The sequence below is a fragment of the Zalophus californianus genome, chromosome 1 (genome assembly GCF_009762305.2).
Source record: "Zalophus californianus isolate mZalCal1 chromosome 1, mZalCal1.pri.v2, whole genome shotgun sequence".
NCBI classification, from domain to species: Eukaryota; Metazoa; Chordata; class Mammalia; order Carnivora; family Otariidae; genus Zalophus; species Zalophus californianus.
In genome coordinates, this window is record NC_045595.1 from 53,807,430 (window position 1) to 53,821,826 (window position 14,397).

At 41.8% G+C, this 14,397-nt stretch overlaps 1 protein-coding gene across 5 annotated transcripts in view; it reads left to right on the forward strand.

Annotated features, from left to right (window-relative positions):
• TSEN2 (tRNA splicing endonuclease subunit 2) overlaps positions 1-14,397 on the forward strand; it is a 49,680-nt gene that overhangs the window by 25,135 nt on the left and 10,148 nt on the right. For all 5 annotated transcript variants that reach the window (XR_003518357.1, XR_003518358.1, XR_003518356.1 and 2 more), the window contains exons 7-8: positions 2,233-2,283; positions 4,559-4,697. Coding sequence is in view for 2 of the 5 variants with exons in the window: in XM_027585790.1 (XP_027441591.1) it covers positions 2,233-2,283; positions 4,559-4,697 (190 nt within the window). In the remaining 3 variants the exon portion in view is untranslated. The remainder of the gene's footprint in view (positions 1-2,232; positions 2,284-4,558; positions 4,698-14,397) is intronic.

Sequence of the window (14,397 nt, forward strand, 5' to 3'; positions counted from 1 at the left end):
GCAGGAATGAGCTTAGTGTGTTCAGGGGCAGACATGGAGCCAACATGGCCAGAAAGAGTGGTGGTCAGATTTCACAGGGACTGGAGGCAGTGGGAAGCAAAGTGCCGTGAAGACTTCTGGAGGGTTTTAGTCATGGGAGCCACGTGGTCTTCACGTGGGAAAAAGCTCTGGCTGCCGTGGAGAATGCATGGAGCGGAAAGGCCTCTGAGAAGTCCAGGCGGGGAGTGGTGGCTAGGACCCAGAGAAGTGGGGTCACCTGCATCTTCAGAGAAGCTCTAGGTTTAGAGCTGAGTGAAACTAAAGTGGTAGTTCTCAAGCCACTTTACTCTCTTAAAAATTATTGAAGATCCCAGGAACATCTTTATGTGAATTATATCTGTCACTGTTTACCAAATCGGAAATTAAAACAAAATTTAAATATTTGTTCTTTAATTCATTTTAAGATAATGATGATAAATCCATCATACATTAACATAAGTAAAATTTTATGAAAAGTAACTATATTCTTTCAAAACAGAACAAATTCAGTGAGAAGAATGGCAGTTTTTCGCTTCTGCCAGTCACCTTACGGTCTGGCTTTATAGAAGTCAGCTGGATGCCCAAATCTGCTTCTGTATTCAGTCCGTTGTGATACCACATGTCTTGGAGCCTCTGGAGACAATGAGCAGGAACAAGGCAAATACTGTGTTATTATCATGAAATAGTTTTGACCTGGAGACCTCCGGAAAGGGTCTTGGGGTCTCCAAGATCCCCAGACCACACTTTGAGAACCACTGCTGTAAAGAGAAGTGCCATGAGATATAGCCAGGAGAAAATGACGGGGTGGGTTCAGGCAATTCCTGGGGATCAGAAAGCTATTTCTCGTTGCTGCTTGAAACCCCGTACACTTCCATAGCCTGTGCTCTCTTAAATCCTCTTGTGGTTTGTTCCTGTACGTGCTGGGGCAGTGAGGAAGCAAGCTAAGTAAGCCCTGGTCGTTCGTACCATGCTGTTGAACAAAAATGTGCAGGCTCAGGGCTGAGGACCGCATCTCTGTCGCCACACTATGTAAGAGGGCCCTCGTCTGTGCCACGTGGTGGCAGCAGCAGAATGGTTTTCGTTTGGTTATAATCTTCTGTCCTCATGTTTATAAAGAAACTACCCCAGTTTTACTGATACCACCATTTAGCCACTACGACACACCAATGTCTCATATAAGTCTGTTTAAGTGTAAACGTGGATCCTATCCCCCCTCTACAAATAGAGTGAACAGCAGGGCCTGTTTGGTGGTATTGATGCTTGGCGTTGTCTTACTTTTGTCAGAAAGCAGTTGGGGCACCTGGCTGGCTCAGTTGGTGTCAAGTATATGACTCTTGATCTTGGGGTTGGGAGTTCAAACCCCACGCTGAGTGTAGAGATTACTAAAAAAAATAAACTTAAAAAAAAAAAAGCTATTTTGGGGCTCCTGTGTGGCTCAGTCAGTTAAGAGTCTGCCTTCAGCTCAGGTCGTGGCCCCAGGGTCCTGGGATCGAGCCCCACAGTGGGCTCCCTGCTCAGTGGGGAGTCTGCTTCTCCCTCTGCCTCTCCCCCTGCTTGTGCTCGCTCGCTCTCTCTGTCAAATAAATAAATAAGATCTTTAAAAAAAAAAAAGCTATTTTTATTTCTATCTAAGTGTGATTTTACTCAGCTACAACTGACTTCCTTTGCTTTTCCTCCTGCCTTCCCATGCAAGTAAAACACATTACTGTATAATGAAGTTCATGGAAGGATAGGGATTAATAGGAAATCACTTTACAACAAGGGTTGTAACTCATGTTTTGTTATGCAAGCCAAATCTACACTGCCCAGTTTTCACAAATTTCTATATTTCTTTGTGTAAATTTTTTTCTCAATTTGATATGGTTATTTAATTTTACAGAGGAAAATCTAATGAGGAAAGGTTTCTATTATTACAACTATTTACATCATTTTTCAGTTTAGCTATGTGGTTTTTAAGAGGAAATACATGGAAAATATACAAATACTTTGTTTTTTACTGATTTTTAATCAATTTGTCACTTTCATATTTTCTTAGAGTTTTTTAATCCTTAAAATTTGCATGAACCATTTATGTTAAAAATATGTGACCATTTTTTGAAGATGATTTAGGGACATTAATTTGTACTTAAGGCAAAGAGAAATCAATCTGTAAAATAATTTCTTAAGAATGTGGGACAGTTTCTAATGAACATTTTCTGCTTGCTCTGTTTTTAGGCCTTTTTCCTGGTCTATGCTCTGGGATGTCTGAGTATTTACTATGAGAAGGTAAGATCTTATATTTAAATAAAATCCACTGAAAATTTTCCTGGTGTTGAAAGCAGGCTGTAGTAATTTTCATATTGCTGTAATACAAATGCACCTACTTTCACTGAATAAAATTGGAATTGAATTTTTTCTCTAGGGTTAGGCTTTGGGCCCTGGATTGGGATTTTTTTGGGGGGGGTAAGATTTTATTTATTTGTTTGAGAGAGAGAGAGAGCACGTGCAAGTGGGGGGGAGGGGAGAGGAAAAGGGGAGAGAGAATCCCAAGCAGACTCCATGCTGAGTGTGGATCCCGATGTGGGGCTCAATCTCACCACCCTGAGATCATGACCTGAGCCAAAATCAAGAGTGACATGGTTAACCAACTCAGCCACCCAAGGCACCCCCTGAATTGGGATTATTAAGGCAGAAGCCAGCTTTGACTCTTTCAGATTGAAATTCATTCCCAGAGACTAGGAGAAGAGCAATATCTTAAATGATGATCAGGAAATTGGTATCAGAACAGTACTAAAAATTAAAACTGCCAGTGTTCAGTGCCTGCTTCGGTAAAGGCTGTGTGTTGTTGGGTACCTTTCAGGCGGTACTTCTCATCCTTGCCTCTGCCTGGTAGGAATTCTACAGATCAGGTAACTGAGGCTCAGAGGAAGTAAGTAATTCACCCAAGGTCACACAGCTAGTCTGGTTAGAATTAGTACTTGAAACTATATGAAGGTATCTCCAAAGCCTGTGAGTCTGTACTGTAGCCTGCTGCCCTTAGAAGAAAGTTCCACGAGAAGCTGACACCATTGCTTACCTTCTGGTAGAGGCTTTGGGGGCCTGGACACACAGGTAGAAAGGGAGACTTCACTGTACATTTTTATACTTTGTGAATTTGGACCATGTGAATATAATACCTATTCCAAATAATTCAAATGAATTAAAAAGAGAAAGGTAAGCAGAACAATAAATAGAACAGAGAAAGCATATTTTGTTCTGTTCTTGGAAGTACATAATTTTATCATTCATCAAATTCTAATTATATAAATTCTCTTTAAGAGTATTCCAGTGGTTTGAAAATAGCTATCAGCTGATAGGTGACTCATTTTCCCAGATGGTAGCCATTCTTAGCCCACCTTGCCTCCCCTCCTGGGTCTTAGCTGAAATTCTCGAGAATATTCCACTGCTACCTAGAATCCTCAGCCTCTGAAACATGATGGGCGCTCCATATTGGAAGTTCAGCCTTCCCTACAAGACCGTTGCTTAATACAGGGGAGCTGCATGTTTCCTTGCTTTGGGATTTAAAGGCCACACATGTATGGGGTTTCTACCTTAGGAACAATTTTAAAAAGAAGGAGAAGAAGAAGAAGAAAAGAAGAAAAAAACTCTAGCTCATTTTTACGGATTTAAAGTCTCAGGCTGAGACAAACTGAGCAGGTCTCATTGACTGAGCCCTAAACCAGCCGGAGAATTGAATGTTCTCTAACCAAGCCATTCTCCGTCTCTTCATATCCTTTGTTAGGAACAAAATTCTCTTTGAAGCAGTTAGATTATTCATTTAAGCCATGAGATAAATTCTCTAGTTTCAAAGACTAAATGGGGCGTCTTTTTTTTTAAGCTTTTACAAAATTATGTTTTGGTTTTTCTGAATGTGGCCTGACGTACAGTAGCTACTCGCCTGGGTCACTGAAATGTTTGGAATGTGCTGCCCTCTGGCTATGGTGGACTTGTCACACTCGAGCACCTGGCACATGCTCATTCCTCTGCCCGGAGGAATTTTGTGTGTTCTTGTGCAGCTCCCCCACTGCCCCCAGGTTCCCCCACACTCCCGCTGGTCCCCCCGCTGCCCCCTTCCACTTGGCTGCTTCCTCCTCATCTCAGACATTGCTGTTGCAGGGAGGCCTTTCCCAGAGCAGTGCTGCCTCATAGACGTGAATATAAGCCTCAGACAAGAGCCACATGCATTGTCTTAAATTTTCTGGTAGCCGCATTGAAGGGGTTAAAAGAAAAAAGTCATATTATTTACAGAGTTTCTTTAACTCAACATATCATTCTTGTTTTCCTACCAAGTCTTTGAAATTCAGTGTGTATTTTCCACCTGAGGCACATCTCCCTTCCAGACCGTGTCTGGTGCTGCCACACTGGACAGCACAGGCCTAGGTCCTCTGTGAAGTCCCTCCATCATGGGCGCTGTGTGTGTTGACTGCTTCGGTGCCACACCTGGTGTAGATATCAGTTCACTGGCTGAATGAAAAGCGAATACATACATAATAATGCCCTTTTTTTCTCTCACCAACATTAGGAGCCTTTAACAATCATGAAGCTCTGGAAAGCTTTCACGGTAGTTCAGCCCACATTTAGGACTACGTACATGGCATACCATTACTTCCGAAGCAAGGGCTGGGTGCCCAAAGTGGGACTTAAGTATGGGACAGATTTACGTAAGTACTTCTTTACTTGGTAGAACGCTGATTCTCACACCAGAGTTTGCAGCAGATCCCAAGGTGAAAACTGAATTGGTAATATGTGCTGTTGCTGATTTTTTTTCTAAGATGATACCTTCATTTTGGCTTAGATAAAAATATTTGGGTTGGGGTGGAGGGTTTTCCAGAAAGAGTGAAAAGGAAGTCTAAGGGGAAAGCCTGGAGATAGATGCCTGTAGCCCCAAGTATTCAGGTTTTCCTCTCACCTGCTCTATAATTTGAGAAAAGAGTTTTATATCCCCCACTCCCCTCCTCTCATTAGCCAGGTGATCGTGTGATATAGGGCAGTGCCTTATCCTCCAGGCCTCAGTGCTCATCTGGCAAATGAGAATAATCATACTATTGTAATAATGCCAGCTGTCCTTTGTTGAGCACTTACTGTGTGTCAAGCATTTTAAAATTCATTATCTCATTTAATCCCTAAAGCAATCCTATGCAATGGATACTCTTTTTATTCTTTTTTTTTTTTTTCTGATGTGGAGATGGCAGTTGTGTCACTGCTAAGTCCCTCAAACTCATTTTCCACATCTGCTAAGCGAGGGTGCTTCCTGGATGTTCAGAATTGTGGGGCTCAAACAAAAATATCAAGCTATTTGAGAAGTCATGGCCCTTGAGGTCTTGTGAGCTGTGTCATTTGCTTGTTTCATGTGTTTTGAGCCTTTTTTTAATACACAAAGCCAATTCAATCTTTTAAATCTTTAAATACTCTAAAATTGTGCTTAACCTGAAATCATAGGATAGTCTTCAGGAGACCCCAGCATAAAATAATTGTGTTTGTAGATTGGTATGTTTTTCTGGGTCAAGAGTCCACCACTTTCGTTAAATTCTCAAGTGGGGAGGGAGGGTGTCAGCAGTCCAAAATAAAGGTTAAGAATTTCCTAACCCTCTAAGATAAATGGTTTCTTTTGTTTCTTCCATGCCTGGATTTCAGGTACAGATATGCTAACTCAGGGTTAGCACACAAATGGTCAGGATTAGCTTGAGATTAGCTTGCTAGGTTTCCACATAATTGTGTTGGCCACAGTTCACGATGTTTAAATAAGTTATGTGCCTGTTTCATTTTCCTTCATTGGCTTCCCACCCTGTTCTCCTTTTCATACTCCTGTAAGAATAGCCTTTTGGTACAAATGCTTGGCAGGTCTTCCTCACCTTTCTCATTGTATGGGTGAAACTTGAGTTAGAATTTTCCATCGACAAGGCTGCAGGGATACTTCCAGAGGTGGCATGGGGCTAGTAAAGAGAGCTCTTTGGGTTCACAGCCAGGTCTACCTCTTTACTGTGTGACCTCAGGCAAGTTACTTTATCTCTCTGAGTGTCCATTTGCTCATCATATAACATGGATAACACCGGCTTTACAAAAAATAAATTAAAAATTGCAGGGTTTCAAGGGCCTTTGTTGAGTGTCTTCTAAGTATACCTCATCTCATGTATTTTCAATGCTAAGCCATATTTGTGGATGAAGAGTCATTTTTAAAACAAACCGCCTTATAGGGATGGTTGAAAGGACAGATTTTTTTAAAGAAATAAAACAACTGTTATATCCCAGCTCCCTGGAGGCCTTTGCCACAGCTGGGTCATATCATGTACTTTGAGTTTCTTGTATAATTAATGTGAGACCAGGTCTCTGGCCCAGCAGCAACATGAGGGGTGTCTTCACATTTCCTGCTTTAGCAGGAGTTCACAAGCAGTGCTAGACCAGGGTAAGAGGAACAGCGAGCATCCTGGGGTGCCTGGCTGGCTCAGCCAGTGGAGTATGCAACTCTTGATCTCGGGGTTGTAAGTTGAAACCCCACGTTGGGTGTAGAGATTACTTAAAAATAAAATCTTAAAAAAAAAAAGAGGAACAGCTTCCTAAGCTTTTCCTCTTCTCTAGGCACAGCTGCTTGGTGCCTGCTGTTTTTTAACAATAATATTTTAATTTCGAGGTTCAGTGACCAAATCACACATACCCTAGAACTGTCAACACAGGTTAAGCCCAGGACATCCCCTCTTAACTATTGTTTCTGCTTATAGAGGTAATGACCCACGACAAAGGGCCATTATGAAATTCACATCTTATCAGGAAAACTCTTCCCCTTGAATAAGTCTTGTCAGTCACTTTTCATTCCAGGAGCCGTACTCGGAACAAATGATATGGATCTCAAATTGAGTGCAACTGCTGAGCTACTTGACTTTGATCACCCACTGGTGAAAACCAGATTAGAAACCAAGTGGGAGCCTTTTCTTACATTCCCCACCCAAAAGCTCCTGCAGCTGCTGGCTCTTACGGTGACCTGGCACCTTGCCTTTGTGTTTCTTCCCTCATCTTATTTAATCTTAATACTCCTGTGAGGCATGTGGCATTCGCCTCCTTTTATAAGACGCTGAGGAAATTATGGTTTAGAAGGGTCAAGGAAGTTGCCGAGGGTCCCACGGCAAGTAAGTGCGGAAATTTGCTCTGTCTGGGTCCAAGCTCCCTGTACTTCCACCACACTAAACTGCTGTTGCCAGCCAGAAAGCTGAAAACCAGCTCCAGATGTCTTTTTTTTTTCTGACACGTGCAGGTACTGGTTGATGTGACTTAAGATCTAGTTACTCCTTTTTTTTATCTTTAAATTTTTTATTGTTATCTTAATCACCATACATTATATCATGTTTTTGATGTAGTGTTCCATGATTCATTGTTTGTGCATAACACCCAGTGCTCCACTCAGAACGTGCCCTCTTGAATACCCATCACCAGGCTAACCCATCCCCCTACCCTCCTCCCCTCTAGAACCCTCAGTTTGTTTTTCAGAGTCCATCATCTCTCATGTTCATCTCCCCATCTGACTTACTCCCCTTCATTCTTCCCGTCCTGCTATCTTCTTTTTCTTTTTTCTTAACATGTTGCATTATTTGTTGCAGAAGTACAGATCTGTGATTCAACAGTCTTAAACAATTCACAGCGCTCACCATAGCACATACCCTACCCAATGTCTATCACCCAGCCACCCCATCCCTCCCACCCCCCACCACTCCAGCAACACTCAGTTTGTTTCCTGAGATTAAGAATTCCTCATATCAGTGAGGTCATATGATCATGTCTCTGATTGACTTATTTCACTCAGCATAACACCCTCCAGTTCCATCCATGTCGTTGCAAATGGCAAGATCTCATTCCTTTTGATGGCTGCATAATATTCTGTTGTGTATATATACCACCTCTTCTTTATCCATTCATCTGTCGATGGACATCTTGGCTCTTTCCACAGTTTGGCTATTGTGGACATTGCTGCTATAAACATTGGGGTGCATGTAACCCTTCGGATCACTACATTTGTATCTTTGTGGTAAATACCCAGTAGTGCAATTGCTGGATCATATGGTAGCTCTATTTTCAACTGTTTGAGGAACCTCCATACTGTTTTCCAGAGGGGTTGCACCAGCTTGCATTCCCACCAACAGTGTAGGAGGGTTCCCCTTTCTCCACATCCCCGCCAACATCTGTCGTTTCCTGACTTGTTAATTTTAGCCATTCTGACTGGTGTGAGGTGGTATCTCATGGAGGTTTTGATTTGGATTTCCCTGATGCCGAGCGATGGTGAGCACTTTTTCATGTGTCTGTTGGCCATTTGGATGTCTTCTTTGGAAAAATGTCTGTTCATGTCTTCTGCCCATTTCTTGTTTGGATTATTTGTTCCTTGGTGTTGAGTTTGATAAGTTCTTTATAGATTTTGGATGCTAGCCCTTTATCTGATATGTCATTTGCAAATATTTTCTCCCATTCTGTCGGTTGTCTTTTGGTTTTGTGGACTGTTTCTTTTGCTGTGCAAAAGCTTTTTATCTTGAGGAAATCCCAATAGTTCATTTTTGCCCTTGCTTCCCTTGCCTTTGGCGATGTGTCTAGGAAGAAGTTGCTGCGGCTGAGGTCGAAGAGGTTGCTGCCTGTGTTCTCCTTTAGGATTTTGATGGACTCCTGTCTCACGTTTAGGTCTTTCAACCATTCGGAGTCTATTTTTGTGTGTGGTGTAAGGAAATGGTCCAGTTTCATTCTTCTGCATGTGGCTGTCCAATTTTCCCAACATCATTTGTTGAAGAGACTCTTTTTTCCATTGGACATTCTTTCCTGCTTTGTCAAAGATGAGTTGACCATAGAGTTGAGGGTCCATTTCTGGGATCTCTGTTCTGTTCCATTGATCTATGTGTCTGTTTTTGTGCCAGTACCATACTGTCTTGATGATGACAGCTTTGGAATAGAGCTGGAAGTCCGGAATTGTGATGCCGCCAGCTTTGCTTTTCTTTTTCAATACTCCTCTGGCTATTCGGGGTCTTTTCTGGTTCCATACAAATTTTAAGATTATTTGTTCCATTTCTTTGAAAAAAGTGGATGGTATTTTGATGGGGATTCCATTGGATGTGTAGATTGCTCTAGGTAGCATTGACATCTTCACAATATTTGTTCTTCCAATCCATGAGCATGGAATGTTTTTCCATTTCTTTGTGTCTTCCTCAGTTTCTTTCATGAGTATTTTATAGTTTCTGAGTGCAGATCCTTTGCCTTTTGGTTAGATTTATTCCTAGGTATCTTATGGTTTTGGGTGCAATTGTAAATGGGATCAACTTCTTAATTTCTTTCTCTTCTGTCTTGTTGTTGGTGTATAGGAATACCACTGATTTCTGTGCAATGATTTTATATCCTGCCACTTTACTGAATTCCTGTATGAGTTCTAGCAGTTTTGGGGTGGAGTCTTTTGGGTTTTCCACAGAAAGTATCATATCATCTGCAAAGAATGAGAGTTTGACTTCTTCTTTGCCGATTTGGATGCCTTTGATTTCTTTTTGTTGTCTGATTGCTGTGGCTAGGACTTCTAATACTATGTTGAATAGCACTGGTGATAGTGGACATCCCTGCCACGTTCCTGACCTCAGGGGGAAAGCTCTCAGTTTTTCCCCATTGAGAAAGATATTCACTGTAGGTTTTTCATAGATGGCTTTTATGATATTGAGGTATGTACCCTCTATCCCTGTACTCTGAAGAGTTTTGATCAAGAAAGGATGCTGTACTTTGTCAAATGCTTTTTCTGCATCTATTGAGAGGATCATATGATTCTTGTTTTTTCTTTTGTTAATGTATTGTATCACGTTGTTTGATTTGTGGATGTTGAACCAACCTTGCAGCCCAGGGATAAATCCCACTTGGTTGTGGTGAATAATCCTTTTGATGTACTGTTGGATCCTATTGGCTAGTATTTTGGTGAGAATTTTTGCATCCCATGTTCGTCAAGGATATTGGTCTGTAATTCTCCTTTTTGGTGGGGTCTTTGTCTGGTTTGGGGATCAAGGTAATGGTGGCCTCATAAAATGAGTTTGGAAGTTTTCCTTCCATTTCTATTTTTTGGAACAGTTTCAGGAGAATAGGCATTAATTCTTCTTTAAATGTTTGGTAGAATTCCCCTGGGAAGCCATCTGGCCCTGGGCTTTTGTTTGTTGGGAGATTTTTGATGACTGCTTCGATTTCCCTAGTGGTTATAGGTCTGTTCAGGGTTTTCTGTTTCTTCCTGGTTCAGTTTTGGTAGTTGATACATCTCTAGGAATGCATCCATTTCTTCCAGGTTATCTAATTTACTGGCATAGAGTTGCTCATAATATGTTCTTATAATTGTTTGTATTTCTTTGGTGTTGGTCGTGATCTCTCCTCTTTCATTCATGATTTTGTTGATTTGGGTCATTTCTCTTTTTGATAAGTCTGGCCAGGGGTTTATCAATCTTGTTAATTCTTTCAAAGAACCAGCTCCTAGTTTCGTTGATCTGTTCTACTGTTCTTTTGGTTTCTATTTCATTGATTTCTGCTCTGATCTTTATTATTTCTCTTCTCCTGCTGGGTTTAGGCTTTATTTGCTGTTTTTTCTGTAGCTCCTTTAGGTGTAGGGTTAGGTTGTGTATTTGAGACCTTTCTTGTTTCTTGAGAAAGGCTTGTATTGCTATATACTTTCCTCTTGGGACTGCCTTTGCTGCATCCCAAAGATGTTGAACAGTTGTGTTTTCATTTTCATTTGTTTCCATGAATTTTTTTAATTCTTCTTTAATTTCCTGGTTGACCCATTCATTCTTTAGTAGGATGCTCTTTAGCCTCCATGTTTTTGAGTTCTTTCCAACTTTTCTCTTGTGATTGAGTTCTAGTTTCAAAGCACTGTGGTCTGAAAATATGCAGGGAATGATCCCAGTCCTTTGGTACCAGTTGAGACCTGATTTGTGACCTAGGATGTGATCAATTCTGGAGAATGTTCCATGGGCATTAGAGAAGAATGTGTATTCCGTTGCTTTGGGATGGAATGTTCTGAATATGTCTGTGAAGTCCATTTGGTCCAGTGTGTCATTTAAAGTCTTTATTTCCTTGTTGATCTTTTGCTTAGATGATCTATCCATTTCAGTCGGGGCGTTAAAGTCCCCCACTATTATTGTATTGTTGATGTGTTTCTTTGCTTTTGTTATTAATTGCCTTATATAATTGGCTGCCCCCATGTTAGGGGCATAGATATTTACAATTGTTAGATCTTCTTGTTGGATAGACCCTTTAAGTAGGATATAGTGTCCTTCCTCATCTCTTATTACAGTCTTTGGTTTAAAATCTAATTTGTCTGATATAAGGATTGCCACCCCAGCTTTCTTTTGGTGTCCATTAGCATGGTAAATGGTTTTCCACCCCCTCACTTTCAATGTGGGGGTGTCTTTGGGTCTAAAATGAGTTTCTTGCAGACAGCATATCGATGGGTCTTGTTTTTTAATCCAATCTGATAGCCTGTGTCTTTTGATTGGGGCATTAAGCCCATTTACATTCAGGGTAACTACTGAAAGATAGGAATTTAGTGCCATTGTATTGCCTGTAAGGTGACTGTTACTGTATATTGTCTGTGTTCCTTTCTGGTCTATGCTGCTTTTAGGCTCTCTCTTTGCTTAGAGGACCCCTTTCAATATTTCTTGTAGGGCTGCTTTCATGTTTGCAAATTCCTTTAGTTTTTGTTTGTCCTGGAAGCTTTTTATCTCTCCTTCTATTTTCAGTGGCAGCCTAGCTGGATATAGTATTCTTGGCTGCATAGTTTTCTCGTTTAGTGCTTTGAATATATCATGCCAGTCCTTTCTGGCCTGCCAGGGCTCTGTGGATAGGTCTGTTGCCAGTCTAATGTTTCTGCCATTATAGGTTACATATCTGTTCTCCCAAGCTGCTTTCAGGATTTTCTCTTTGTCTCTGAGACTTGTAAGTTTTACTATTAGATGTCGGGGTGTTGACCTATTTTTATTGATTTTGAGAGGGGTTCTCTGTGCCTCCTGGATTTTGATGCCTGTTTCCTTCCCCACATTAGGGAAGTTCTCTGTTATAATTTGCTCCAATATACCTTCTTCCCCTCTCTTCTTCTTCTGGGATCCCAATTCTAATGTTTCGTCTCATGGTACCACTTATCTCTTGAATTCTGCCCTCGTGATCCAGTAGTTGTTTATCTCTCTTTTTCTCAGCCTCTTTATTTTCCATCATTTGGTCTTCTATATCACTGATTCTCTCTTCTGCCTCATTTATCCTAGCAGTTAGTGCCCCCATTTTTGATTGCACCTCATTAATAACCTTTTTGATTTTGACTTGGTTAGATTTTAGTTCTTTTATTTCTCCAGAAAGGGTTTCTCTAATAACTTTCATGCTTTTTTCAAGCCCAGCTAGTATCTTTAAAATCATCATTCTGAACTCTAGGTCTGACATCGTACTAATGTCCATATTGAGTAGGTCCCTGGCAGACGGTACTACCTCTTGTTCTTTTTGTTGAGGTGATTTTTTCTGTCTTGTCATTTTGTCCAGAGGAGAATAGATGAATGAGAGAACAAAATGCTAACAGGGTAACAACGTCCCCAGAAAATATACTCTAAACAAATCAGAAAAGACCTGAAACCAGGGGAAAAGAAAGGGAAAGAGAAAAAAAAAAAAGAAAAAGAATAAAACAAACAAAAACAGAACAAAACAAAAAAAAACAGAATATGATCAGGCTGGTGCATAGATTAGCGCCACACACTAGATTTTGGGTGTATTTTGGTCTGTTAGAAGAAAGTGCCTCCCAAAATTTTAAAGGAAGAAAGACTTGTATATGTACAAAATAAGGGTTGATACGATGAAGCGATGGAATATGACTGTAAAGATGAAAATTATAAAAAATTTTATAAAAGGAATTGATAAGTTGTTTGAAAAAAGAAAAAAGAGGATTTTAAAAAAAGAAAAAAAAGGGGGGAGAGAATGTGATCAGGCAGGAGACTAGAACAAAGCCATACACTAGAGATTTAGGGTATATTTTGATCTGTTAGAAGAAACTGTATCTCAAAATTTTAAGGAGAGAACAACTTATATATATATATGCCAAAAATAAGGGTAACTACTATGAAGGGATAGAATAACTCTAAAAATGAAAAATAAAAATGTTTTGGGCACCTGGGTGGCTCAGTCATTAAGCGTTTGCCTTCGGCTCAGGTCATGATCCCAGGGTCCTGGGATCAAGTCCCGCATCGGGCTCCCTGCTCGGCGGGAGGCCTGCTTCTCCCTCTCCCACTCCCCCTGCTTGTGTTCCTGCTCTCGCTCTCTCCCTCTGTCAAATAAATAAATAAAATCTTTAAAAAAGAAAAATGTTTTTTTAAAAAAGGGATTGATAAGATGTTGGTTGAAAAAGGGAAAAAGAAAAATTAAAAAAAAAACAGTTAAAAAATTAACTTTGAAAGACTAAAGAATCATGATAAAAAAGCCATGAATTCTATGTGCCTTTTTCCCCTAGCGCTGGAGTTCTGCCGTTCTCATTGATTGGTAAACTTGGTCTTGGTTGACTGTTCTTGCTGATCTTCTGGGGGAGGGGCCTGTTGCTGTGGTTCCCTTTGCCGGAGGCGGAATTGCCCCGCCCTTGCCGGTCTAGGCTAAGCAATCTGCTCAGGTTTGCTCTCGGGAACTTTTGTTCCCTGCAAGCTTTCCATACAGCTTTGGAGGACAACAGTGAACATGGCGGCCTCCCAATCTCCGCCCCAGAGGAGCCGAGAACTTGGGGCCCGCTCCTCAGTGCGCCCCCAGAGAAAAGCAGTCAATCACTCCCGTCTTCCGGGTCTCCAGCCGCACCCCGTGCTCCCCCGGCCTGTGACCGAGCATTTCTATCTCTGGCACCCAACCCCGTGTGGAGTCTCCAAACCCAGCAGATCCCTGCGGTGCGCTCCCACGCCGCTCCTCCCGGGGGAGGAAGGGGAGTCTCCCCGGATCTGCCACTTGTTGGATCCCTGCTGGAGGAGCAGTGGCCCGACTGTGTCACTGATCACAGTTTATGGCAACCCCAAGCTGAGAGCCCGCACCTCGGCTCTGTCTCTGCAGCCGGGTTCCCCGCTCTGATACCTAGCAGCTCTGCTGCACTCAGGCACTCCCAGTCTTTCTGTGACCCCGAGGGTCCTGAGACCACACTATCCCGCGAGGGTTCCATCCCCCCGCTTAGCCACTGGAGTGAGTCCCTCAGCGGAGCGGACTTCTAAAAGTTCCGATTTTGTGCTTTGCTGCTCTGTCACTTGCCAGAAGCGGCCGACGGAGGCCCCCTCCCCCACTATCTATCCTCCCGAATATCGCCTTGGATTCACTTCTCCGCACGTCCTACCTTCCAGAAAGTGGTTGCTTTTCTGTTCAGAGAGTTGTTGC